Source organism: Artibeus jamaicensis, unplaced genomic scaffold (genome assembly GCF_021234435.1).
Source record: "Artibeus jamaicensis isolate MK-2021 breed Jamaican fruit bat unplaced genomic scaffold, CSHL_Jam_final scaffold_3151, whole genome shotgun sequence".
NCBI classification, from domain to species: domain Eukaryota; kingdom Metazoa; phylum Chordata; class Mammalia; order Chiroptera; family Phyllostomidae; genus Artibeus; species Artibeus jamaicensis.
This window is the reverse complement of record NW_026522037.1, coordinates 409,015-435,125: the sequence shown is the minus strand read 5'-3', so window position 1 is coordinate 435,125 and position 26,111 is coordinate 409,015. Positions and strand designations below refer to the sequence as shown.

General features: G+C 59.7%; 1 protein-coding gene across 3 annotated transcripts in view; it reads left to right on the top strand.

Moving 5' to 3' along the window:
- The first annotated feature begins 84 nt into the window (after nt 1-84).
- ADAP1 (ArfGAP with dual PH domains 1) overlaps nt 85-26,111 on the top strand; it is a 34,222-nt gene continuing 8,195 nt past the window's right edge. The window contains exons 1-4 of one of the 3 annotated variants that reach the window (XM_037137864.2): nt 85-395; nt 14,588-14,718; nt 19,170-19,261; nt 23,280-23,362. In XM_037137864.2, the coding sequence (XP_036993759.2) occupies nt 314-395; nt 14,588-14,718; nt 19,170-19,261; nt 23,280-23,362 (388 nt within the window). In that variant the 5' untranslated portion in view covers nt 85-313. The remainder of the gene's footprint in view (nt 396-14,587; nt 14,719-19,169; nt 19,262-23,279; nt 23,363-26,111) is intronic. The other 2 variants (XM_037137863.2, XM_053656960.1) reach the window with 2 other exon arrangements.

Below are 26,111 nucleotides of genomic sequence, written 5' to 3'. Positions count from 1 at the left end.
CTGGGGCTTGAGGGTTGGGCCTCGGACGGGCGCCGGAGGAGGCCTCCTGCCCGCGCCGCTGGGGGCCGCCCGCGGGCCGTGCCGGCCAGTGCGCGCCGTGCGCTCCAGGCTCCGCGCCGGCACACGCTTGGCGGCCGCGGTGGCAACAAGAGCGGCGGCGAGGACGGGCGGGCGCCAGGAATGCGGAACCCGCGAGCAGGCTGAGGCGGCCCGGGATGGCGCAGGGGCGGCGGAGGCAGGAGGCCCGCGTGGGGACCTAGCGCGGCGGAGCGCACGCCCAGCCGGGCCCCACGGCGCCGGCGGCCTCGCGGCAATGGCCACGGAGCGGCAGAGGGCCGTCCTGGAGCTGCTGCAGCGGCCCGGGAACGCGCACTGCGCGGACTGCGGCGCCCCGGGTAGGTGCGGCCGGGTGGGAGCGGGCCGGTTGGGCGCTGTCCGGGTGGGCGCCGGCCTGGATGCTGGACCCGGGACTGGGAAGGGCGCTATGGCGCCGGCGTGGCGGGGGCCTCAGGAGCGCAGCCGGGTCCCCGCTCGGATGGGGAGCGGCCCCGGGTGCACCTGCGGGGACAGGAGGTCGCGGGCCCGCGGCACCGGGCCTGCGGCGGTGTGGCCTTCTCCCCTCCCCCCAACCCGGGTTCCGGGTCTCGCTGTCACCCTCGGACCTTCCCCGCGTTGCGAAACCTCGGGCTCCAGGAAGAAAGAGGAAACAGCGGCCCGCGGGCGGCGCAGGGAGAGGTTGGGAGAGCCTGGCAGCCCTCCTGGTGAGGATGTGAGTCCACCTGGCTCCCGGCCACCTGGAGCTGACGTCATGGGCGCCCCTCGGGAGTCGCCCTTTGCACTGCGCCCAGCAGGTGGAGGGCGCCCCGCCGCTGCCACGTGGACCCAGTGGGAAAGGGCACCCGTTCCCCCACACACACACCTGGCGCCCTGCTGCTCTGGAGCAGGTGGAGGATTCAGCTGGGGCTCCAGGGCCGGGCGTGGGGAGGGGCAGGCGACCCACCTGCTCCCCATCCTCCCGGAACAGGACTTTGCTCCTGAAAGCCCGGGCTTGCTTTCGGGGTTTGGCAGGGCCCTTCCTCTACCCTCAGGGCCCCTTGCTGGTCCTTTGTCCTATGGGTGGGGGTGGGGACAGGCACAGCCCCCTCTGCTCCTGCCGCAGGGCTACAAAGGCCTGCAGTCCAGGGGGACGCTGGACAGCCCACTGGGGCTACAGCCAGGAACCCTCAGAGCAACCTGACACAATGGGAGCAGCCGAGGCCCCTGGGGAGTGGGGGGTAAGACCCTGTATTTGTCCGTGACCCCTGGGCAGCCTCCAGACACACCCAATCAGGACTGGGTCCCCAGCTCTCCCTGCTGCCCACTGGCAGGCCTGGAGGGGTATCCAGCAGCCCCGGGTTCTGGGAAACAGCTAGTTGGCTGCAGTGTGGCCAGGTGAGGTCACACTGGGAGCTGGAGGGTCCCATGGGGCGCCAGCAACGGGCTTTGTGGAGGCCAGGTGGGCCGAGGAGGCCTTTGCCCAGCCTGCTGAGCAGGACCGGCCTGGCAGTCGGCAGGGGTGGCATCGCCATCGCCCTGGGCCCGGCTCCTTCGAGCGGGGCCCTCACCCCAGACCTGCGTTTCTGCTGGTTCAGGAAAGCTGGGCATGTGGGGAGGGGTTAGGGAGAAAGCGCAGTCATCCTGGGCTGTGCTTGGGCTTGGCCTATGTGAGCAGGGGAGGAGGCCAGCCTGTCCCTCTGCTTGCTGGCCACACTGCCTGCAGCGGCCTCCCCTGGCCACCCCTGGGCCCCGGCCTGGCAGGAGAGGTCTTACTCAGTTAGTGGGCCTGGTGCTGCCACACCCTGCCCGCCCTCATCCAGTGGCCCGGCTCTCCTGGGTGTCGGGCCAAGCCTCCAGCGTTCAGAGCTGGCCCAAGACACCCACGACATCACAAAGCCCCAGAACCAGGCAAAATGTGAGCACTCACCCCATTTTACAGCTGGGGAAACTGAGGCCCTGAAACCTTGATTACCCTTAGGGGACACAGTGCCTCAAAGGGCACACCAGGACTCCTGACGCCTGGCCACAGCCCAGCCCATGCTTCTCGCCCTCCCCCCAGCTTCTCCCCGTCTCCAGGGTGTCCAGGCCTGAGGCCTGCTGTGCCGCCTCCCCCATGACCCCAAGGGATGCCCACCGAACTCTCAGGCTGGAGCCCTTCTAGGGCCCAGACTGGTGACCAGGGGTCCCTCTGGCATGGACATGTCGTCGGCAGAGCATTTCAGATGGACCTGCTCTTCCCGACCACAGCCGGCCAGGAGCCAGGCATTTCAAGGGTGGGGTCCCTCAGCCTGAGCTCTGGACAGCAGGATGCAGGGCGGGCCTGGGGCGTCTGGGAGAAGATGGGCAGTCCTGGCCAGCTGGCCCCATGAAGGCTGCTGGGAAGGAGGCCATCTGGGGGACCCCTGCAGCCCTCCAGTAGGACACAGGGTAGGCCCACCCCCAAGCTCTGGAGCATGGGCCCTGCCTCACAGCCTCCTCGAGAGGCCTGGGTTGGGGAGGTGGTTACCACGTGCTGCGGGAGTCAGGTCTTGTGCTGGAAGGATGTGGAGCCTCAGCTCGTTCATGGGGTCAGGCTGTGGGTGGTGTTCCGGTGCCCTTCCCCCGGCCCAGGGCTCGGAGTACGCTCGGCCGTCCTGTCTGAGGGGCCTGGGCTCTCCAGGAGCTCTTTGTCTCCAGCAAGATGGATAGTTTGGGATGCTGTGTGGAGACCCTGCTGCCCCGGAGGTGTTTGCGCCAAGTCCCAGGGTGCAGGGGTGCCCCCAGGGGCCATCCTTGCGCTGCTGGGCCTGGAGCATGGGCCTGCCAGGCCCCAGGCGTGAGCTGAGAGTGGGAACCCTGCTTCCGGCCCCAGAGGTGACGTCCTAGCAGCTGCTGGGAGGGGGTGGGGCCCTGGCCAGCGGGCTCTCGGGGCTGCTGAGGAGTGGGCCGAACAGACAGTCCTCCTGAACCCCCGATTTGGGGATTAAAATCACATTTTCTCATATTGTGGTAAAACACACATCAGGCCCTTGAATAACGTCGCTCTGTCGTCACACTGATGAGGAAGAGGGTCCGTCCCTGGTGAGGCCATTGTCCCGGTGGGTTTCCTCAGGAGTCCCTCGTGGAGGGCTGGCCTGGATAGGGGGGCCCCAGCCTGAACCCCTGACCTGGGACCGGGCGGGGGGGGGCGCTGTTGGAAATAGTGTGCGTCTCTGTAAAGCTCACCGTCAACCCGAGGTGTGACGGCGGCAGTGTTTTGGGTCCTGGCTCAGATGCCGGGTGTTGCCGCAGGGAAGGAACTCTCGTTTGTCGGTTAGCGGTGGTGCAGTCTCACTTCACATGGGAAACGACTCTTGGAAACCACCGCTGTGAGCGAGGTCTAGACGCAGCGAGAGGAACGTGCCCGCGGTGAATTCGGCCTTCCTGCTAAGCTCACACACCTGCAGCTCCGCCCTGCACAGGCACCTGCCCGCAGGTGGATCACTGTGTGCACCCTCTCACCTGGGGGTCGGCCACACGCCCCGTCTCCCTAAGGGGAGTCCTGGCAGGGGCCGTGCCAGGCCCACGGGTGGTGGTGTGGAGCGGCCCGGGCATCTCCTCAGCTGCCCCGTCTGCTGCTCTGTCTCACCCTGCAGTGGGCGGGTCAGGGCCTTTGTCCTTTCTATTGTGTGACCTGCACGCGATGTGGAATGTCCCATCTTTGCCGCTCGGCGGTGCGCAGTGCCCTGGCATCCAGCGCACCCCGGCCGCTCTCTTCCTCCAGCGAACCTGGAGGTCCGCTCCCCACCCAACCGCCAGCACCTCCGCCTCGTGGCCCACCAGCAAGGGCCCCGGCGCGGGGTGTCATGCACTGTGTGTCCCCCTCTGAGCCTGCTTGCTTCACCAAGCACGGTGTCCTCATGGTTCATCCATGCGGTGGCATGTTGTAGAATTTCCTTTTAAAAAAAACAAACCTTGAGTCCTGGCTGGTGTGGCCCAGAGGCTGAGCGTCTGCTTGCGAACCAGAGGGTCGCTGGTTCAATTCCCAGTCTAGGGCATGTACCTGGACTGCAGGCCAGGTCCAGAGGCAACCACACACGGATGTTTCTCTCCCTCTCTTTCTTCCTCCCTTCCCCTCTCTCTCTAAAAATAAATTAATTAAATCTTAAAACCCCCCACAAAACCTCGACACATAAACAACACATGACTTGAATTAGTCCATGGGGCGCAATATAAGGTTTCAGTGTTTGAATACACGGTGAGTGGAGTTAACATCCTTCATCTCACCTCCTTACGTGGTCACCACGCCGCTGTTTGTGACCTGCCCGGGACCGGCTTCTCTACTTCCTGGAGGGTTTCCCTTCGCACCCCCCTCTGACACCCCCACCTGTTCTCTCTGTGAGTTGGGATTTCTGTTCCTTTGTTTTTCTTAGATTCCACACACGGTGTTGGTCTTTCTCCCACTTGCTCAGCGTGACGCCCCTGGGGTTCGTCCATGCCCTGTGTGGGAGCCTTCCTTCTCTTTGTGGCCGAGTCCTCCTGCGCTCTGTGCCGGCACCACATGTCCAACTGCGCCTCGGGCCGCACGCTTTGGCCACTGTGACCGGTCCTGCGGCGAGTGCAGCGGCTCTTCTTGCTGGTGTCTTCATTTCCTCTGGGTGCGTCCCCCGAGTGGGGTCACCGGGCCTTCCGGCAGTTCCACCATGGCCCAGTTTTCCAAAGCGCTGCTCTCACGGGCGCGCCGACTGGGCACGTGGGTCCCTTTCTCCACGCTGTCCTCGCCAGCGCTGCCACTGAGGTCGGTGACAATGGCGTGGCGGCCTGACCTGTCCAGGTGCCTGTGGGCTGTTTTGATGTGTTTGGGAAAATGTCTTTTCTGGAGCCTCTGCCCAGTTTTTTTGCTGTTGACTTAACTGAGTGCTTTACATATTTTGAATATGAACCCTTTGTCAGATGTGATTTGCACGTGTTTTCCCTCAGTCTGTTGCTTGCTTTTCCATCGCTTTGGTGGTTTCCTTGGTTGCACAGAAGGTTTTAGTGTGACAAGGTCCCACTTTATTTTTGCCTTTGCTTTTGGCATCAGATCGAAGCAAATCTTCGCCAGAACTAATGCCAAGTAGCTTACCACCTGTTTTCTTGTTTAAATTTTTTCAAAGACTTTATTTACTTTTATTCTTATTATTTGTAAAGATTTTATTTATTCCTTGTTAGAGAGGGGAAGGGAGGGAGGGAGAGAAGGAAACCTCAGTGCATGGCTGCCTCTCGCACGTCCCCCACTGGGGCCCTGGCAGCGACCCTGACCTGTGCTCTCGATTCTGTTCCCCTGCTCTGTGTGTCTGTTTTTATGCCAGGGCCACACTGTTCTGATCACTGTAGCTTTGTCATGTAGTTTGAAACCAGGAAGTGTGGTGCCTTTGGCTTTGCTCCGCCCCCTGCCCCTCTTCTCCAGGATTGACGTGGCTGTTCAGGCTTTGTTGTGGCTCCAGACAATTCTAGAATACTGTGCCTATTTCTGTGAGAGACGCCACTGGAGTTTGGATGTGGATTGCATTGAGTCTGTAGATTGCTCTGGGCAACATGGACATTTTAACAATGTTAATTCTTTTTTTTGTTTGTTTTTTAATTTTTTATTGACTGTGCTGTTACAGTTGTTCTATTCCCCCCCTTCATTCCCCTTCACCCTACCCCCATCCCCACCATTACCCCCCCTTTAGTTTATGTCCATCTGTCTCAAGTTCTTTAGATTCTGTATTTCCCATGCTATTCTTGCCCCCCCCATCTATTTTCTATCTACTGTCTATGCTACTTATTTTCTGTACCTTCTCCCCCCTTCTCCTCCTCCCACTCCCCTGTTGCTAACCCTCCTTGAGATCTTCATTTCTATGTTTCCACTCCTGATCTAGCTGTCCTTTTAGTTTGCTTTGTTTTAGGTGTGGTTGTTAATAACTGTGAGTTTGCTGGCCTTTCACTGTTCAAGTTTTTTAACTTCTTTTTCTTAGCTAAGTCCCTTTAACATTTCATATAATAAGGGCTTGGTGATGATGAACCCCTTGAATTTGATCTTATCTGAGAAGCAGTTTATCTATCCTTCCATTCTAAATGAAAGTTTTGCTGGATAGAGCAATCTTGGTTGTAGGTCTTTGGATTTCATGACTTGGAATACCTCTTTCCAGCCCCTTCTTGCCTGTAAGGTCTCTTTTGAGAAATCCGCTGACAGTCTGATGGGGACTCCTTTGTAGGTGACTGTCCCCTTATCTCTTGCTGCTTCTAGGATTCTCTCCTTCATTTTAATTTCGGCTAATGTAATGATGATGTGCCTTGGTGTGTTCCTTCTTGGGTCCAACTTCTTTGGTACTCTCTGAGCTTCCTGGATTTCCTGAAAGTCTATTTCCTTTGCCAGATTGGGGAAATTCTCCTTTATTATTTGCTTAAATAAGTTTTCCACTGGTGGCTGTTCCTTTCCCCCTTCTGGTACCCCTATAATTCGGATGTTGGAGCATTTAAAGATGTCCTGGAGGTTCCTAAGACTCTCCTCATTTCTTTGAATTCTTGCTTCTTCACTCTTTTCTGTTTGGCCATTATTTGCTTTCTTCTGGTCCACTCCATTGATTTGAGTCCCAGTTTCCTTTTCATTGCTATTGGTTTCCTGTGCAATTCCATTAATTTCAATTAGTTTCGCCTTCATATATTTGTCTAATTTGTGGCTATAATCAACCAGTTCTGTGAGGATCCTGATCACCAGTGTTTTAAACTGTGCGTCTGAGAGTTTTGCTATTTCTTCGTCGCTTAGATTTATAGGCTCTGGGGCTTTGAGATCTTCTTGAGCCATTTTTGGTCCGTTCGCGCCCTTTAAGTGTGAGGGGCGGAGTCTTGGACTCCCAGGTCGCTGGGTTGTGACGCTATATGTGGGGGCGTGGTCAGAACGGGGAAATGGCGGCCCCTCTGCTGTTTCGTGCTGCTGGGTAAGGAGCAGAGCCTTACGTGGTTCACTAGGGCTGGGCCACTCAGAGTTGCTGGGTTATGACGCTGTATGTGGAGGTGGGGTCAGAGCAGGGAAATGGCGGCACCCCCCCTGCCGCTCGCTGCGGGGGACGGCTGGGTCCCGGTCCAATCGCCCACTCCCTCGCTCGTCTATCCACGCACTAAGGCGCGACCACAGTCAACCCACAGCCCTGCTCCCTCGCTGTCGTCCCCCCCCCCCAGCGGTCGCTCACTCGGTCCCACCCTGCGCCTGGATTCCGTTCGACCAAGTTTTCCTGTGCAACCCCGCTCCACCAGCTGCTGGTTTTGCCCCTTACTGGTCAGGCTGAAGAATTTGTTAACAGACTTCCAAAAAGTTCAATTTTCTGTGTTCTGGCTGTGTTTCCTATTGCTAATATTTAGTTGTCTCTAAACTTGGTTGTGTGAGAAGGCACGGCTTATCCACCTATGCCTCCATCTTGGCGGAAGTCCTAACAATGTTAATTCTTTCAGTTATGACTATAGAGTATCTATCTGCTTCCTTGTGTTTTTAATTTCTTTCATCAGTCCTGGCTGGTGTGGCTCAGTGGATTAGGTGACGGCCTGCAAACCAAAGGGTCGCCGGTTCAATTCCCAGTCAGGGCCCATGCCTGGGTTGCTGGGCCAGGTCCCAGGTTGGGGGTGCATGTGAGAGGCAACCACATATTGATGTTTCTCTCCCTCTTTTTCTCCCTCTCTTCCCCCCTCTCTCAAAATAGATTTAAATATCTTAAAAAATAATTTATTTCATTAACAACTCATCATTTTCAGTGCACTGGTCTTTCACCTCCTTGGTTAGGTTTATTCCTAGGTATTTGATTCTTTTTGATGCTATTGTAAGTGGGATTATTTTCCTAATTGGGCTTTCTAAGAGTTTGTTATTAGTGTACAGAAACACAACAGAGTTATATATTTATATATTTGTTTCCTGCAATTTACCGACCCTGTTTATTCGTTCTAAAAGATTTTTGGCAGAGTCCTTAGATTTTGTACATCTAAGGACTTTAACTTCTTTATGATTTGGATGCCTTTTCTTTATTTTTATGCCCAATTATGCTGGCCAGGCCAGTTCCCAGCAGGGGACCCATGAGAGGCAACCATACATTGATATTTCTCTCCCTATCTTCTTCCCTTCCCCTCTAAAGATAAATAAATAAAATCTTTAAAAAAAAAGATTTTTGGCAGAGTCCTTAGACTTTCTACATCTAAGGACTTTAACTTCTTTATGATTTGGATGTCTTTTCTTTATTTTTACGCCCAATTATGCTGGCTGGGACTCGCAGGGCTCGCCTAGTCAAAGCAGGGAGCATGGGCATTGCCATCCTGCTCCTGATCTCAGAGGGAAAGTCTCCGGTGCCTCACCAGTGAGTGTGGCAGCCGCCGTGGGCTGTGTCGTGTGTGGTCCTAGGAGGCTGAGAAAGAATCCTGCTCGGTTTGTCCAGAGTACGCATCCTGCAAGGACACTGGGTTTCGTGAGACGCCTTTTCAGCGTGTGTTCTGATGATCACGTGGTGTTTGTCCTCTGCGTGTCGATGTGCCGAGTCACACTGTGTTGTGGGTGTTGAGCCATCCTTGCATCCCTGGAATAAATTGCACTTGATCGTGGTGTGTGATCCCTTTAACACATCATTGAATTCAGTTTGCAAGTATTTTGTTGAGGATTTCTGCATCTGTGTTCCTCAGGGATGTTGGCCCGGAGCCTTCTTGTGGTTCCTTGTCTGCTTTTGGTATCAGGGTAACACCGGCCGCGTAAAACAAGATTGGAAGAATTTGAGGAAGAATTGGTACTAATTCTTCCTTACATGTTTGGTAGAACTCACCAGTGAAGGTGTCTGGACTTGCGTGTGTTGCGAGGTTCTGATCACAGCTTCGGGCTCCTCACTAGTAACCAAGCTGCTGGGATTTTCTTTTTCTTCAGGGTTCAGTCTTAATAGGTTTTGCATTTCTTTCTTTTTGGTCGCATAATTTGGCACATGATTGTTCATAGTAGGCTCTTATGATTCTTTGTATTTCTGTGGTTGTCAGTTGTAACATCTTTTATTTTTTCATTTATTTGAATCTTTCTTGGTGAGCCTAGCTAAAGGTTTTCATTTTTTTATCTTTTCAAAAAACAGCTGAGTTTTATTAATCTCTCCATTGTGTTATCAGTGTCTGTTTTATTTATTTCACTCTAGTCTTCATTCCCCTTCTTTTGCTGACTTTGGGTTCCTTCTGTTCTCTTTTGAGGTGTGGAGTCGAGCGTTTGCTTGAGATCTTTCTCTTTGCATCCTCCACCCTGACCCTCCTCGGGGACTTGCTTCAGGTGCAGTGTTAAGTTTTTGTTTGTTTACTGACATTTTCATTTGTCTCAAGGGGTTTAAATTCTTTTTCCTTTGCCCATTGGCTGTTCAGTGGCATGTTGTTTAATCTACAAATAGTGGTGAATTTCCCAGTTTTCATCTTATGATTGATTTTTAGTTTTGTCCCATTGTGGTCGGGAAAGATGCCTGCTATGGTTTCCATCTTATCAAATGTGCTGAGACCCATTTCCTGGCCTGATGTGCCCGGACCGTCCTGGGAACCACTCCGTGTGCACTAGAGAAAATGCATGTCCTCGTTCTTTGCAGGAAGTGTCCTGTGAATGCCAGTCACACCCTCTGGCCTGACACGTCCTCTGATGCCATTGTTTTCTTACTGATTTCGTCCTGGATGATGGATCCACTGACCCTTACTGTAATTCCATCGATTGCTATTTTTTTTTAAAGATTTTATTTATTTATTTTTAGACAAAGAGGAAAGGAGAGAGGAAGAGAGGGAGAGAAACATCGATGTGTGGTTGCCTCAAGCAACCCAGGCATGTGCCCTGACTGGGGATCAAACACACCACCCTTCACAGGCCGGTGCTCAATCCACTGAGCCACAGCAGTGGGGCTCCATTGCTGTTTTTCCCAGGGAGTCTGTTAATGTTTGCACGATGTGTTCAGGTGCTCCTGTGGGGGCTGCAGCCGTAGTCACAGAAGTCACGTCCTCTTGTCTGACTGACTTCATCACCACCTAAGTAAGGAAACTCCTGTTTCTTTCGTGGTTCTGTCTTGAAGTCTGTTCTCTCTGATCTGTGTGGGGCTGCCCCAGCTTCTGTGTGGTTTCCATTTCCTTCCTTTTTAAGGCTGAGTAGTATTCCACTGGGTGGGAAAGTCACACGTCACGTACCCACTCACCACTGATGGGCACTCACGCTGCTTCCGCAGTGCAGCTGCCGGGACGGCGCTGCTGCGCACGCAAACAGCAGATGCTGGGACCCCTCTGGGGCCGCCCCTCTCTGCCCTCCCCCAGGGCTTAGACGCCAGTGGGGAGACCGGATAAGAGGGTGAATACCCGGCTGCCTCTTGTGTGGAGGTGACAGAGCAGCAGGGTGAGGGGCCTGGGCTGCCACACAGGGTGGGCACTTAAGTGAGAAACTGGGGTGTGGTGGGCAACACCCTGTCCCCGCCCTGCCTCGGCTGGCCCCCACCCTGCCCACCTGCTGTCACCACTGAACCCCAGAACCCTAGCCACCTTCTCTTCTGGGCCTCTCCTCGGGCTGGACAAAGGTCTCTGGAACTCGGCCGCAGGACTCACCCGACCAACCCATAGTCCCAGACTTCATTATCTGCCCCCACCCCAGGCCTTGGCTGTGGGGACACACCTGTTCTGCCTGGCTGAGCCCCACCTGCCTCACCTGTCCAGGTGTCTCAGACCACATCCCAGAAAAGGGAAGGGAGCTGAGTCACCTCAGAGTTGCCCTGGAGAGGCCGGTGGAGCAGGGGCAGATGCAGGTGCTGTCAGCCGGGGCCACTGCCAGAGCAGCCACCAGGAGGGAGCCGGTGACCCAAGACAGTCTGCCCCAGGCCATGTCTCCGGGTCTGCCAGTGGTGGGAGACTCCCGGCTGCCCCACCCAGTTTGTGAGGCTGGGGTGGGCGTGAGCTTGGAGCCTCAGCCTGGCTCCGGTCCCACCCCTCCTGTTACTGCCAGGCGGGTGTCAGCTGCTGCAACCAGGCCCTCAACAGCCCTGGCCTGGTGGTCCACCCTGGGGGCACGTGGGCCCTGCAGGCTGACTCCTGCAGGCTGGGCAGGGGGTTCCTGAGTCGCAGGTGCCCTCAGGGGACCAGCGAGAAGGAGCAGGCTAGGGACAGGGGCCTCCGTTTGGCCTAGGAGGAGGGGCACTGGGGAGTGGAGCCTGGGACTACAGGGTGGGGCTCTGGGTCAGTCAAAGGGGCCGTGGTGCTGGGGTGGCCCTGCCAGGTACGCCCACCGCAGGCTGTCCTTCCACCAGGAGGGGCTCAGAGCGCAGGAGCCTGTGTTTTGTATACACGAGGACACCCCCGCCCCTGTCTCCTGGCTCAGATGGTGGGAGAGGCTTATGCAGAGGGGGGCAGACCTGGCTGAAATGGTGGGGGGGGGGGCTTGTAGGCTTTTCATTATATGAAAGGATTAGTGTCTCCATTTCTTAACTTGAACCCTTTTTAGGAGCAGCTGTTCAAGTTGGGTAGTGGGCCTGCACATGAGCGTGCCCAGCCTCACACACGCACACCAGGTGGACGACCAGCGTGGGCCCCCCAGCCCTGAGCTGCACACCCACGGGTCCTGGAGCCAGCAGCAGGGGGTCAGGCAGGTGTGTGGCCTGGCTTTGACCCTCAGTGTGATTGTCGGAGAGGAGAGAGCAACTGAGAGTCTGGGCACCGCCACACCCTGTGTCCCTCTAACGCTGGGCTTGGCCTAATGCTCCCTTAAAGGGTTGGACGGGAGATATTTTTAGGCCTTGTGGGCCACGGGGTCTCTCACAACTACTTGACCCTGCTGCGTCCTGCAGAGTCGGCCACTGGGCGCAAGTGGTGTGAAGAAGCCACAGCTCCCCTTCCAGCTCTGGGAGAAACCCCACAGCCCAGCCCGTGTGATTTTCCGCCCCAAACCTGTTGCTGGGGCTACCAGCCCCATCTCTGCCCTGGCGGCCCCGCCCCAGAGGCCCCGCCCCCGGAGGCCCCGCCCAGATGCCCCGCCTCCAGCTTGCGGTGGCCACAGCCTGGTGGCCTGCGCGGGCATCACACACACCCCTGGGTGTCCCGCCGGGTATCCCTGGGGTCTGAGCTGCCCCCCGCCCCGCTGGTCGCTGTGTCTGTGACCCGTGGGCCCCCCTTCCCTGCTCTCTGTCTCCCCGACCCATGGGCTTTCGGTCCGGATTTCTTCATTTCCTGTAGGGGCAGCGTTTTCGCAAACAGGGAGCTGGCTCCTCCGGTCCGGAGGGCGGCCGCACCCGACGCCCCCTGCAGTGTCCTGGAGCAGCTGCGGGGCAGCGGCGTGGGGGGGTGGGTGAGGGGCGGGGCCTGGCCCGAAGCAGGAACTCCCGCACTGGGTCGGCAGGGTCCTTGCAGCGGTCAAGCGTCTGAGTAACAGCAGACCCAGGGGAGACTCAGAGCTGCGGCGGCCACGGGGGCGGGGAAACCTTTGCTCTCCTGTCAGTGGCAGCCAGAGCCTCGGGCGGGGAGGCTCAGAACTGGGGGACGTGGCCTTCTCCCCATCCCAGGTCCACTGTCCCCTCAGGGTACCCCCCGCAGCGCGGGCCCCACCGTGTCTCCTCAGGTCCCTGCCTTCCCAGCCCTTGGCATCCCAGGCCGTCAGTCTGCAGTGGAAGAAGGGAGCTCAGGGACGGGGCTTTTGGGGGCAGTGCAGCGTCTGTTCGACCAAGGCTGCTGGGAGGGGCGGCGGCAAACCTGACATCTGACCCCCCTTTACATTCTGGGGATGTAAATAGTGTTCTGTAAACCCCTAAATAGGCAGATGCTGTGAAGAAATGAGAGGCGTGTCTGAGGACTCATGGAGGGGCCCTAGTTGGTGTCAGGGGGCTTCTGTGTGCAGTGATATCTGACCTCCAGTGTGCAGGGTGGGGAGGACCCCCGGTGCTGGGGACGCAGCCACCAGAAGCAGGGGTGGGAGGAGGTGTGGGGGGACAGTTCTGTGGGCTCTCCCAAACAGCCGTGGGTGTGCTGTAAGCTCGAAAGCATGGCTGTGGCTTCTGGGGCCAGCGGACTGCGGGCTGAGCAAGCAGGGTGGGGGCAGGAAGCCAGAGGGGACAGGAAGCCAGGAGGGGACACAGAGGCACTGGTGGGGTGGTGGAGGGTGCCGGGGAGGGGGAAGCTGTGCTGGTGGGAGGGGGCCCTGGAACCAGGGCTCTGAGGCCTCAGGTTCTCTGGTGGTCCCTGCCCTTGCCGTTCCCCACACCCCCAGGCCACCTAGGCCCCCACCCTGCAGACACTAGCGAGCCTGCCCTCCTGCCTTCCCACCCAGGGAGGCGGCTCCCAGCCCACAGCCCCCAGATTGGCCGATGGGACTGGGGCCTGCAGGTGACACAACAGAAGCTTGTCTGTTCCGAGTGTCACTCAGAAGCCGTGTGTCTTGGGCCAGCTATCTGCCTCCATTTGCTCCCTCAGACCTAGCTAAGCCCTCAGGATGGGGGCCGGGGCTCTGTGGGTGGGGCCGGGTGCACAGCCAGTACCACCTGCCCCCCAGGACCGGCCACCGACCTTTTGGAAGGTGACCTGGCCCAGTGTGTGGGTACGTGACACATCCCTTCACCTGAGGTTCTGCTCCCCCTTTGCACACCCCACATGCTCACAGGTGTGCACACTCATGCTCACACACTCACAGGTGCCCACACCATGCAGATCCTTGCAGACCTGAGGCCCAGCCGTGTGGTGTCTGAGGAACGGCTCTGACCTCCTGGTACCGGATGAAGTGTGTTCTCTGAAGGTCCCTGCAGTGGGGTGCGGCCAGGTCCCCAGTCCGGCAGGGTGAGGGGTGGCCTGTGGTGACTGGCCTGTGGGTGCAGCCTCCCAGCCCTGTGCTCTGAGCAGGGCACGTCCACACAGCACCCCTCATGTTCCCTGGACCCTCCACCGTGGTCCCCAAGGGGCGGGACGGTGCTTGCTGTTCTCCGAGAAGGGCCAGGGGGTTGGTGGGTGCAGCCGGCCTCCAGGGACCCCCTCACGTACCCCGCTGCAGCCCGTGGCCTCGGCGGGCATCTCGGTTTCAACCTGCCTCATCCAAAGGTTCTGTGGGTTCCTGGCGACAGCCAGATTCACTCGGTGATGTGCCCAACACAGAGAGAGTGTCACCCTCCATGGTTCCTTTGTCATCGGTCAGTGAGACTCTGACACGTCACCCACATGTACCTCCTTGAGTAAACTGCTTGCATGACGAGTCCCCTCACCCCGGTGTGTCGTGGGCACAGTCACACCACGGTCCTTGTCATGCCAGACACACAGGTGCTAATCACATGCTGGCATTGGGCATGTAGTCTGTCCTTGAGGTTGCCATTGTCAGGGTCCTCCATGTGACATGGCGTCCACTCTGGGGTCTGGGCTGCTCTGGCCCCAGGGTTGCTGCCCCTCTGTGGGGCACAGTGCCCTGCCTGGGGCCCATGTGGCTGGTGACCCTGGGCATCTCCTCACTTGCTGCCTATTGGTGCAGATGGGGAGACCAAGACCAGAAGGTGGCCCCTGTGGGGCTGGGCTTTGGGCCCTGACCCCTAGCCTCGTACCACGGCGCCCTCTGACCCAGACTCTGGCCTTTGCCTTCCAGGTCCTGATTGGGCCTCCTACACCCTGGGTGTGTTCATCTGCCTCAGCTGCTCTGGCATCCACCGCAACATCCCCCAGATCAGCAAGGTCAAGTCCGTCCGCCTGGACACCTGGGAGGAGGCCCAAGTGGAGGTACGCCCGGGCGGCAGGGGACCCTCAGGGCCACCCTCGGCTCGGCCTGGCAGGGACCGACACCGCCAGGGTCCCTGCTGTGCAGCTGCACCTGCCCACCGTCTGCTCTGTCTGGGCCGGCTCTCCCGCCCCCTCGTGGGGCAGCTGCAGAGAGAGGGCGCAGGACCCTCCGATCCCAGCCCCTGGGGCTCACCTGTGCAGAGGGACAGGCCCACCCGCCCCTCCCTGAGCCACATCTGGTGAGCTCCGCTGCAGGAGGGCTGGTAGGGCCAGGGTGGGGGTCGCTGGCCCTGGGGAGGCGCTAAGGAGGGGTAGGCAGGAACACACAGGCAGTACACAGGGCGGCGACTTGGGCTCTGGCGGCAGGAGGGTGCCCCCCATGGCCCAAATAGGAGAGGGAGCAGACTCTGGCTGGGGAGACCACCGGGCGGGGAGGAGGGGGCCAGAGGAGGGTGGGGGTGGTGCCGGGGGTTGACCCCGTGGTGGCCATGGGGAGACTGGTGAGCGGAGGAGCTGCTGGAGGTCTCACTGCAGGAGGCGCGGTGGTGGCTCAGCAGGGGCCGCCCTGGGGACGGGGTCCAGGGCTGCTGGCTCCTGTGCTGCTCCCTGGGAGAAACTAGTTCCCTCTGTCACTGTGACTTGGGGGCATCGGCCTCCCCTGGGAACTCCTTAGAAATGCAGAGTCCTGGGCCTCCCAGGTCCACCAGCCGAGTCAGAACCCACATTTAACGAGGTCTCTGTGCTTGGGACACGCACCTGGTGTTGCCGGAAACACCTGACACTCGTGCACATGTGGCTCCGAAAGGCGGGTCAGAGGCCGCCCTGGGCTGGGTCCCCTGGCAACCACACCGACGTGACCTGAGGCCACATCCGGAGGGGGTGCTGCTCAGACACCTGCGACCTCTGACCTCTGTCGGCCGCTGCTCCTGGCCCCGCAGGTCTGCAGGGAGGGGTGGGGTGGGGCGGGTGCCCTGTCCTGTCTGCACCCCTGGGAGGACACAGCATGGGTGGGCCCCGTCTCCCAGCCCTGGGACCTGGTCTGCAGTGGTGGCCCCTGGTACAGGTGGGGGTACGTTGTGTGAGCTTGGGGACCAGCCCCTGCCTGGCGCTCTTCCTTGGCTGGGGAGGAGAAGCTGTGGCCCCATAGTGCCCATTGGGCCTCCCCTTATTCTGAGTAGGATGGGGCATCCGCTCCTGTGGTGGCTCTGGGTCTGCCCACTGAGGCCCCTTGGCTCCGCTTCCTCCAGGTCTTACACTTGAGGGTGTCAACCCTTCCAGGCAGGAGCTGGAAGGGATTTTCTAGGTTGTTTGTCTTTCGACTTTGCTCATGAGGGTTTTACAGCGGAAACTTCCATTGGGATGTGGTCCGATTTACTGGCCTTGACTCCTGTGGCTTCAGGGTTTATCGCAGTCTCAGGCCCGCTCGGCCCCAGGGTCCTTCTTCCTCGCAGCAGCTGGACTGGGGAGAAACTCACGGGTCCAGAGCACACAGTCCGCAGGGCTGTGCCCCCACCGGCATTTCGTCCCGCAGTATTTTCCTGTCCTGAAGGGCTGGGCACCACCAGCAGCCCCTCCCCAGCCCCGCCCCGGAGTCCCCACCCAGAGCCCCTCTCCTCCTGGGTGTGGTGCCTGCTGGGCCGGTCAGGGCCCTGGGGCCACACCGCCTGAAGCAGGGTTGAGATGTCCAAAGTTCCACCCATGGTGTGATGGACATGGTGTCTGTGTTCAGCTGATGGCCACTTGGGGGTCTCTCTCTGCTGCTGCCAGCACCTGCGTGGTGTCCCTGCGGCACCTTTGCTCTCCCTGCCCTGGAGGAGCATTGCTGAGTCTCCTGGTGACCCTGCGTCTGACACCAAGGACCTGCCGGGCTGCCGGTCTGGACCAGCGCCCACTCCCCACAGCAGGGCACAGCATCCCAGCTGCCCCAAGACGCCAGCCATCCCCGTGGGCGTGAGCCGGGAGCTTGTGCTCCTGCCACCTGAGGGTGCTCAGTGTCTCTCCACCTGCTGCTTGGCCGTATGTAGCCTCCTTTGGGGACCCGTCTGTTCGAATCCACTACCCATTTTAAAAGTGGGCTGTTTGTCTTTTTATTGTGGTGTTAGGAGTTTTTATTATATTACGAACAGTTCTAATATTCTGGATTCAAGTCTAGTTTCACTTGTGGAATTTGTAAACACTTTTTCTCACTGTGGGTTGGCTCTTAACTTCCTTTTTCAGTAATTTTTTTTAATGCAAAAGGTATAGTTTGTGTTCTTTTAGGAGCCGTCCACATAATTTTTAGGTAATTGAGGTGGAATTGACACAGTGCAGAACTCACCATTTTTAAGTGAACAACTTGGAAAAGAGAGACTTCCGGCCAAGATGGAGGTGTAGGGAGACACACTGGGCCTCCTCGCACAGCCAAAAGAAGGACAATGACAATTTAAAAACAAAAATACAAGAAGAGCTGCCAGAAAATTGAACTGTATGGAAGTCCGACAACCAAGGAGTTAAAGAAGAAACATTTGTTCAGACCACATCACAACACAGTGGGTGGGTTCCCCGCCCTGGTGAACACCTATGGCTCCAGCCCTCACTCACTACAAAACAGGCCTACCGAAATAAAAAAAAAAAAAAAAAAAAGTGGCCCAAATGAAAGAACAGATCAAAGCTCCAGGAAAAATACAACTAAGTGATGGAGAGATAGCCAACCTATCAGATGCACAGTTCAAAACACTGGTGAATCAGGATATTCACAGAAATGGTTGAGTGTGGTTGCAAAATAGAGGAAAAAATGAAGGCTATGCAAAGGGTTATAAAGGAAAATATACAGGGAACCAACAGTGACAGGAAAGGAAACTGGGACTCAAATCAATGGTGTGGACCAGAAGGAAGAAAGAAACATTCAACCAGAAAAGAATGAAGAAACAACAATTCAAAAAAATGGGGAGAAGCTTAGGAACCTCCAGGACATCTTTAAGCGTTCCAACATCTGAATTATAGGGGTACCAGAAGGGGAAGAGGAAGAGTAACAAATTAAAAATTTATTTGACAAAAAAATGGAGAACTTCCCCAATCTGGCAAAGGAAATAGATTTCCAGGAAATCCAGGAAGCTCAGAGAGTCCCAAAGAAAGTGGACCTAAGAAGGAATACACCAAGAAACATTGTAATTCCATTACCCAAGATTAAAGATAAAGAGAGAATCTTAAAAGCAGCAAGACAAAATGAGAGGGTTGCCTACAAGGGAATTCCCATCAGACCGTCAGCTGATTTCTCAAAAGAGACCTCACAGGCAAGAAGGGGCTGGAAAGAGGTATTCCAAGTCATAAAAGACAAGGACCTACATCCAAGATTGCTCTATCCAGCAAAGCTCTCATTTAGAATGGAAGGACAGATAAAGTGCTTCCCAGATAAGGTCAAGTTCAAGGAGTTCATCATCACCAAGCCCTTATTATATGAAATGTTAAAGGGACTTATCTAAGAAAAAGAAGGTAAAAAACATGAACCAGAAAATGACAACAAACTCACAACTATTAACAACCACACCTAAAAAAATACAAAACCAAAAACAAACGACGGGAGCAGGAACGGAACCACAGAAATGGAGATCACATGGAGGGTTATCAGCGAGGAGAGGCAGGGAGAAGGGGGAGGGGGGGGAAAGGTACAGAGAACAAGCAGCATAAATGGCAAGTAGAAAATAGACGAGGGGGAAGGCAAGGATAGCGTACAGGAAATGGAGAACCAAAGAACCCGTAGGTACCACCCATGGACATGAACTAAGGCGGGGGGTGGGGCAATGGGAGTGAGAGGGCTGTGCAGGACGGGGAGGAAATGGGGGGAATGGGACAATGGTAATAGCATGATCAATAAATATATTTAAAGGAAAAAAATGAAGTGAACAACTCCGGCACATTCTCGATGTTGGGCAGCTGCCACCTCTGTCTACATCTGAAGCGTCTCCGTCCCCTCAGAGGGGCCTCCATGGCGCCAGCCACCCCCACCTGTGCCCCACAAGGCTCCTGCCCGGCTCTGTGGCTTGCCCACGCCACATGGGGCGGCTCGACCTGTTCTGACACTGTCACCAGTGAAGGGCATCCCCTTCGGCCGAGTCCCCATTGCCACACAGCCACTGCCGTCAGACCCACGTCCCGCCCCCGCTGGGCCTGCTCCCAGACGGACGTGGGTGTCGTCCCTCGAGTGCCATGCCCCTCTACGCCTGTGCTGGTGTTGCCACAGGTCTCAACATCTGCTGGAAAGAGTCCTCACGGTCGGAATCTTCCAGAGTACTTTTACTCCTAACTTTTAAGATGAACTTTAAAATCAGCTTTAAAAAACTTGCTTCCTGGTCAGTTCGGTCCCATCCCCTCATCCCAGGTGGTGTCCCTGAGACCAGAGGGCTCTGGGGTCCTGGCCAGCGACGACCGGCCCTCTGGCCGCTCTGACGGGGCCCCTGTCCTCTCTCTCTCAGTTCATGGCCGCCCACGGGAACGACGCTGCCAGGGCCATGTATGAGTCCCAGGTGCCATCCTTCTACTACCGGCCCACGCCCTCTGACTGTCAGTGAGTAACAAGGGCCTGTCGGGTGCAGGGCAAACAGCCAGGGCTCTGGGAGGCCCGAGGCAGGGGGCGGCGGGGGGGACAGGTGCCCGGGGGGGGGCCCAGGGGTGTTTGCCGCTGGCAGCTCAGCGCCTGGGGGCTGGGGTCTGAGGGGCTGCTGGGTGTGCGGGCGGGACGGCAGGGGGTGAGGCTATGGACGTGCTGGGCCTGTGTCACCCATCCCTCCCCATGGGGCCTCCGCCTGTGCTCAGCCTGGGTCCCTGGCCAGCTCTCTAATCATCTCCCTGGCATTTGCCTGGCTGCCCCTACCCGGTGCCCTCACCTGTCTCCAATCACATGCCCGGCTCCCTTTTCTTTCCTCTCTCCTGAGGACCCTCTGTCCTTTCGGAGCTGGGGGGCATAGAGCCCTTTCCCCTCAAGTCCCGTGGGTGGGGGGCTCCTCAAGGGAGAGTGGCCCTCAGACTCTCTCTTCCCAGCCCCCAGCACAGGCACCCCCGCCCCCGTAGGTTCTGGAAGTCGGCAAGGGCCCCATGGACGCAGGTTCATGGGGAGAGGCCCTGGGGCCACGTGCAACCTCTTGGCCCTTCTATGGAGGCTTTGGGGAGACCCTCCTGTCCCAGGAGCTGCTGCTGGGCACTGGCCTCCTCCCTCCACATTGTTCTCCTGCTCCCTCCTCGCTCCCACCAGGTACCCAGGCCCCTCAGCAGGACTGGCCCTTGGGGGTCACTCAGGGCTCCAGGTTGCTACTCCACCATGGTAGGCAGTGAACCGAATGGCTCTTAAAACCACCCCAAAACCCCTGACTTGATCAGGGAGCCCCAAGGCCCAGCGGGGTGGGGAGCCCTCCAGAGTGACCGGGATCCGGTGCAGGAGTAGGCTAGGCAGTGCCCGGGCCCCTCCCCCACGCCTGCCCCGGCCAGTGCAGGGCTTCCTGCAACTCTGGTGGCACCTCCTCTCCCGTGTCCCTGATTTGCTCCTGGCTCACTTTGCAAGTCAGGCGCCTGCGGGGGCCCTTGGCAGGGGTTTGCTCTTTCCGTCTCTGCCCCGTGGGGAGCGTGGGCCGGGCGCCCTGCATTGCACCAGCCCCAGTGCAGGCCTGAGAGGCGTGTCTGGGGCGATCCGGCTCACTCTCTGCACGTTGGTTCTTGGCTCTTCTCGTGAGCGGCCTGGAGCGGCGCCGGGCGGTGTGTCCTCCGCAAGCACCGCTGGGCCCCTGGGAGCCCGGGCCCCAGGCCTGCGGGTCTCAGTGTGAACAGTGCGGTGGGGCAGCTGCCCCTGGGCTGTGGTGCCGTTGCCCAGGCGTGGGCGGCTCTGTGGGTGGGTCACCTGCCTTTGTGCCCTGGTCTCCTGCCTGTCTGAGCCTGTGACCAGGGACAGACTGGTCCACAGGCTGATGTCTCTGTGGGCGCCCTGGCCCCTTGCAGAAGTGTGTGCTCAGGGGACTGGGCGTCCTGCAGGCCCTGCCGTCCTCGAAGGCTCCACTAGGCGGAGGTTCTTGGGAGCCATGCCCGACACTGTCTGCGCACATAGCAGGTCCCGCCCAGAGGGTTGAGTCTCAGAGAAGCCCCTCGCCGGGCTAGAACCAGCAGTGAGGTGTGGGGGGCGATCCACCATGCTGACCGTGGGGGGCTGTGCCGTGGTGGGGGTAAGGTGCCAATGTTGTGCACACTGCAGGGACCGCGGCCAGCGGGGTGTGATCTGAGTTCCTACGTGAGGGCACACCCTGGCTCCGCACAGGCCCCCTGGCAGGACAGGCCCGCAGCCGCCGCCCCCCCAGCTGTGCAGGGGGCTGGTGCCGCCTGCCACCAGGCTGTTGTGGAACAAACCAGGGGAAGTGAGGCGTGTGGCCGAGTGTGGCCCAGAGGGAGCTCTCTGGGCACAGCAGTCTCACCACCCCATCCGCGGCTCAGAGCCCCCTGAGCTGGAGTTAGGAAGAACAAGGTTCAGAGGGTCTGGTGATGTGGCTGTTTTTAGCGACGGGCCGGTGACTCAGTGCGGCTGGGACCCAGCTCCCTTCCTGTGTCACTGCCTGCGCCTTGCGTTTCGACACCGCCAGTCATACCGCGCCTCTCGGTCTCACTCTGATGGCGAGAGCCGGCCCCGCTGCTTCCTGTGTGCTGGTGTGGGCAGCCGCTGGCGGAGGCTGCACTAGCGCCCCCACTTCCTGGCAGCCATGGGCCTGGGGCGCCCCTTCTGGGGGTGGGAAGTTCTGGAGCCAAAGTCTCCCCCTGGGCTCCCCAAAGACAGCTCTGCACCCACTTCCTGGGCCCTCAGTGACCAAGCTCCACGGACCAGTGGCTTCGGTGGCGTGTTTCTGTCTTGCAGCCCTGGAGGCCAGCCGGCCGAGAGCTAAGGGGTCAGGCTTCCTCCTGAGGCCTCGGTCCTCGCATGGCCGACCCCCCATGTGTGTGTCCAGGTTCCTCCTCTTTGTGGGGACGCTGACCAGGATGCTCCAGCACGGCCCATCCTAATTCATTAATTGGCAGCCGCTCTGTTTCCAGGTGGGGGCCGATGTGAGGGCCCTGGGTGCTGCGGGAGACTGGGTGGTGCATGGATGCAATTCAGCCCTTCGAGGCCACGTGCAGAGGGTACTGTGATGTAGCCACACACCCAGGGTCACCTCTGAGGGAGGCAAAGCCGGGCCCTGACCTGCAGGCAGGGAGTCCTGAAGCCCAGGGCTTGGAGCTGGCCTGACAGGGTGGGGGCAGGGGGAGAGGGGCATTTGATGACGCCAGACGCCAGAGCAGCGTGGTCCATGGGGGCTGTCCGCAGGTGCCTCACCACACTTGGAGGGGACCTACCCTGACCCCAAGGGTCCTGCCTGCTGGGGTGGCCATGGGGGCTGTGAGGCCGCTGTCCTGGAACATGGGCGGGTGTTGGGGTCACCGTGGGGGACTTGGGCACTCCTCTTACACGGCGTGACATTTCACGGTGCGGTCAGTGCTGGCGCAGGTGGCCCCCAGAAGGTAGGGCCCCGCGGACCCACAGTGACCCAGAGGTTCAGGACAGCTCTTCGAGCCTGGGGGGCTGCCCTCACCCCATGCCTGCTTCCAGGTCTTCCTCTTGCAGCTGCTTCTGGAAGCTTCCGGCCAGGCCAGGGGAGACCCTCATGTTAAGGGATGAGAAGCTGGATGCAAGAGAGGAGCTGACTCCTGTGGGGACTGGGCGCGTCCTCACCTGCTGTGAAGGGGCCTCTCTGGGAAACGGCCTTGCAGACCGGGCAGGACTCTGGAAGGAGGCCCTGCTGCGGGGGGTGGGGGGCCCTGGAGTCCCATGCCAGGCGTCCCCATGGGGAGCAGGGATGGGGCCCTCCAGTGGACGAGTGGGGAGGAGGCAGGCGAGGCGGTGGCGGGTGTGGTGGCTGACGGGGCAGCTGAACTCAGTCTGTGATGCCCCGGGGCGGGGGGTGGTAGGCGGCTGGCCTAGTAACGGCAGCCCCAGGGCACTCAGGGACATGCCTGGCCTCACTGTGGGCGCTCAGCCCTGGCCTTTCTCCTCGACATTCTTGCATGAGTCCAGCCCCCTCACATCCAGATGCTCACATTAAAAGGAGGTGGGCGTCATGGGCACTGGCCACGGGAGAGCCCTGGGCTCCAGGGGAGTCTGCACGTAGGCACCCAGTGAGGACGCCAGTCCCTGGGGCTGCCACACCGCACTGTCACTGACACCGGGGTCAGAACCCACCAGCCCAGATGGGCTGGAGCCTGGCAGCGACTGCTCATGGGCACTGGTTTTTACTGGGGGCAGCGGAATGTTCTGGAAGAGGGTCGTGGCGATGGCTGCAAACCTCGGGACTCGGCTGTGCACAAGGGGGCATGGCAGGAGGGTGACAGCGATGGCGGGTGACCTATGTCTCACCCTGGAGGGAGGGAGAGCTTGGTGGTGAAACCGAGCAGCAGGTGGCTTCTGCCGGCCCACGGCCCCGCATCCAGGGCCGCTCTGCCTGGCAGTCCTCCTGAAGGCCGCCCCCTGCCGCCCCTGCCTGGCCCAGGCTCAGGCTGGCTCTCCCCTCCGTCCCCAGCCTCCTGCGGGAGCAGTGGATCCGGGCCAAGTACGAGCGCCAGGAGTTCACCGATCCGGAGCGGCAGGAGCCCTACTCTGCAGGTAAGGCGGCAGCTCCGAGTTGTGCACCCCTCCCCGCCCTCCCCCACTCCCCGGGCTGCAGACACCATGTGGGGCTCACAGGTCTGAGCAGCGTCCCCGAGGCCCCTGGGCTCTGAGCCGGCCACCCAGGGGTGCCCTCACCCCTCGGAGTGATCCCCCCAGGCTCCATCCTGGCCTGAACCACACCTGTGTGATCTGGAACCCCCGGTGGGCTGCCTGAGGCTCCGGAGCATCTCAGCTGTGGATGAGGACAGTGTGTGACCTCATCTCCTGGGCGGGGCCAGCTGGGCCGACATAACCACGGCGGCACTGGCTCTGCGTCCTTGTTCACAGTAGGACTCAAGTCCAGCTCAGGCCTAAGGGACAGAGGATGTAGCTTGGCTGATATAATTACTGCTGTCAGGCATGGCTTGATCCAGCCATAGTGTCAGGCTTCACACCAGTCTTTCCGCCTCCCGTTGGGCCTGGCCGGGCACCTGTGCTGCCGCACGCGGGCTCTGCGGTGAGAGGGCCTTTCTGACCGAGCAGTGGCATTGACCGTCAGGGAGGGTGTGGCCTGCCCTGAAGGCGTGCTGCCTGACTCCGTACCGGCGCAGTCCTCATGGTCCCCGGGAGAGAGTGGGGCTGGGCGGGCAGAGGGACAGGTGAGCCTTTCATGGGTGGCTGGCGGCCTGACCGCACCCCAGCCCACAGGTCTCATCCGAGGGCTCTTCCCGCCCAGGAGGGGCGCGGGGATTCCCGTGGGCACTTCCTGCCCTGTCCCGGGTTTGCCGCAAGGACACTTTCTCGCTGTGGAATGCAGAAGTCCCCTAGGAGGAGAAAGGGGAAATGCGGGGCTTGGGCCGGGCGGGCCTGTAGTCGCGGTGAGGTCCAGGCCCGGCTTGCCTCCTGCTCACAGGCCTCCGCGTCCTGGGGTGAGGAGCCCATCACTCTGGTGGTGTCCCCAGGGTGACCTCGCAGAGCTGGCCAGTCCGACCAGCAAGGCGAGCGTCGGCATGGTTGTGCCTGGATCCCAGGGTGAGGTGGTCTTCGGTGGTCCATGCCAGAGCTGATGAGGAACTGGCAGGCGGTGTGGGGGTCCGACAGAAGAAACCCACCGGTGAGCGTGGGAGAAGCACAGAACCGGGAAGACCCCCTGTGGGCACTGGCATCCGAGGGCCCGGTCCCAAGATTCTGGTGAGGACACGGGGAGACATTGACTTCCACCAGACCCAGGTCCCCCGTGACCGGCTCTGCGTCACGGCCACATACACAACTTCACACACCAGACATGCGTGGCCTCAGGGGGAGGCCATTATGAGGGACAGCAGCCTTTGAGGGCAGCAGGTCATGAGATGCAGGCCAGACGGGGGACCTGGGAGTGCAGGGGCCGCACTGGTGCAGTCTGGGGCCCCTCTCTGAGTGGGACAGGAGCTGTCAGCTGGGCATAGATGGTGACCCGGCGGGACCCAGTTTCAGGGAGTGGGAGTGTGGTGTGGGCACAGGCTCCGGTGGACCCGGCGGGCAAGTGCCAGCCTCGGCCCAGGTCATGGGCATGTGTCAGCCCCCGGCCCCTGCCGTCTGGGGTGACCCCAGGAACAGCTGCTCCTGGCTCCCTCCCGACATGGCCCCGCCTGGAGCCGGAGGCTCAAAGGCTGCCTTTCACCGCGGACAATGTGCCCTGTTGTCCTGGGGACAGGCGCCCAGGCCGCCCCCAGTCACCGACAGACACAGCCCTTCCTGCCATGGCAGTGCACCCCCATCTCCCTGCCTCCTGGCAGCCCCCCACACTTGCGGGAGGTCCGGGCCCCCACCCCACCCTGCTCCACCCCAGCTCTGTCCAGCGTCACGGGGTGGGTGGAGCCAGGGGCTTCCTGAGGGGAGTGACAGGCCCGCCCTGTGCCTCAGTTTCCCCACCCGTGTCGTGGGGCCACGGTGCCCAGCCTTGGGCTGTGGTGGGAATGTTATGTGACCTCAGCACGAGCACAGGGTGGGCCTGTGGCGCCCTGGGGTCCACGGAGGGGCTCTAGTTGAGGGAGGAGTTTGTGACCATCAGCTGGGAGGTGGGGGTGGCGGGCAACGCTGCCCCTAAGACCCAGGCAGGCCCCTCAGGCCTCCACTGTGGGGGATGGGCCGAAGATGCTGCAGGCTGGGCGGTGTCTACGGGGTGCCTGTGGATGGTGGCCCCTGGCTCAGAGGTTGTCGGTGACCCTGGCCAGCGCCCAAGTGAACGTGCTGCTGTCTCGAGGGGCCTGGAATTAGGCGCCCTGGCGGCTGGCTGTCGGCAAGCACAGGGCTGGTCAGTCCGAAAGGCCCTGCGAGCCCATCCCCTGCCACGCCCATCTCAGGACCAGGGCGGTGTTGGCCCGGGAGTGTGGCCACCCTTCATGTCCTGGGCTCTGCTGCCACCTGCTGGGCCTCACAGGCAGGGCAGGCAGCCAGGGCTCCTGCAGCCGAGTGGCCTGAGTCTCTGAGCTTGTTTCTTCCTCCTCTTGGTGGGGATAGGAACGCGGTGTGTTCTGGGGGTTAGACAGGTTGATGGGTGTCAGGTGCTGGACGGGGCCTCAGCCGAGGACTGCGTGGGGCGGCAGCCCTCCCCCAGCAAAGGAGCTGCGCCGCAGGCTGTGTCTGGGCCGAGTGCTCACTCGGTGGGGTCAGCAAACACCCCTGGTGGGGTCCTGACTGGGCTTGGGGACCCGGTGGTGGCCCGTCCCGCAGTGGTGGGAACAGAGCTGCCTGCTGCACTGTGTGCAGAGTCTGGGCACGCCGC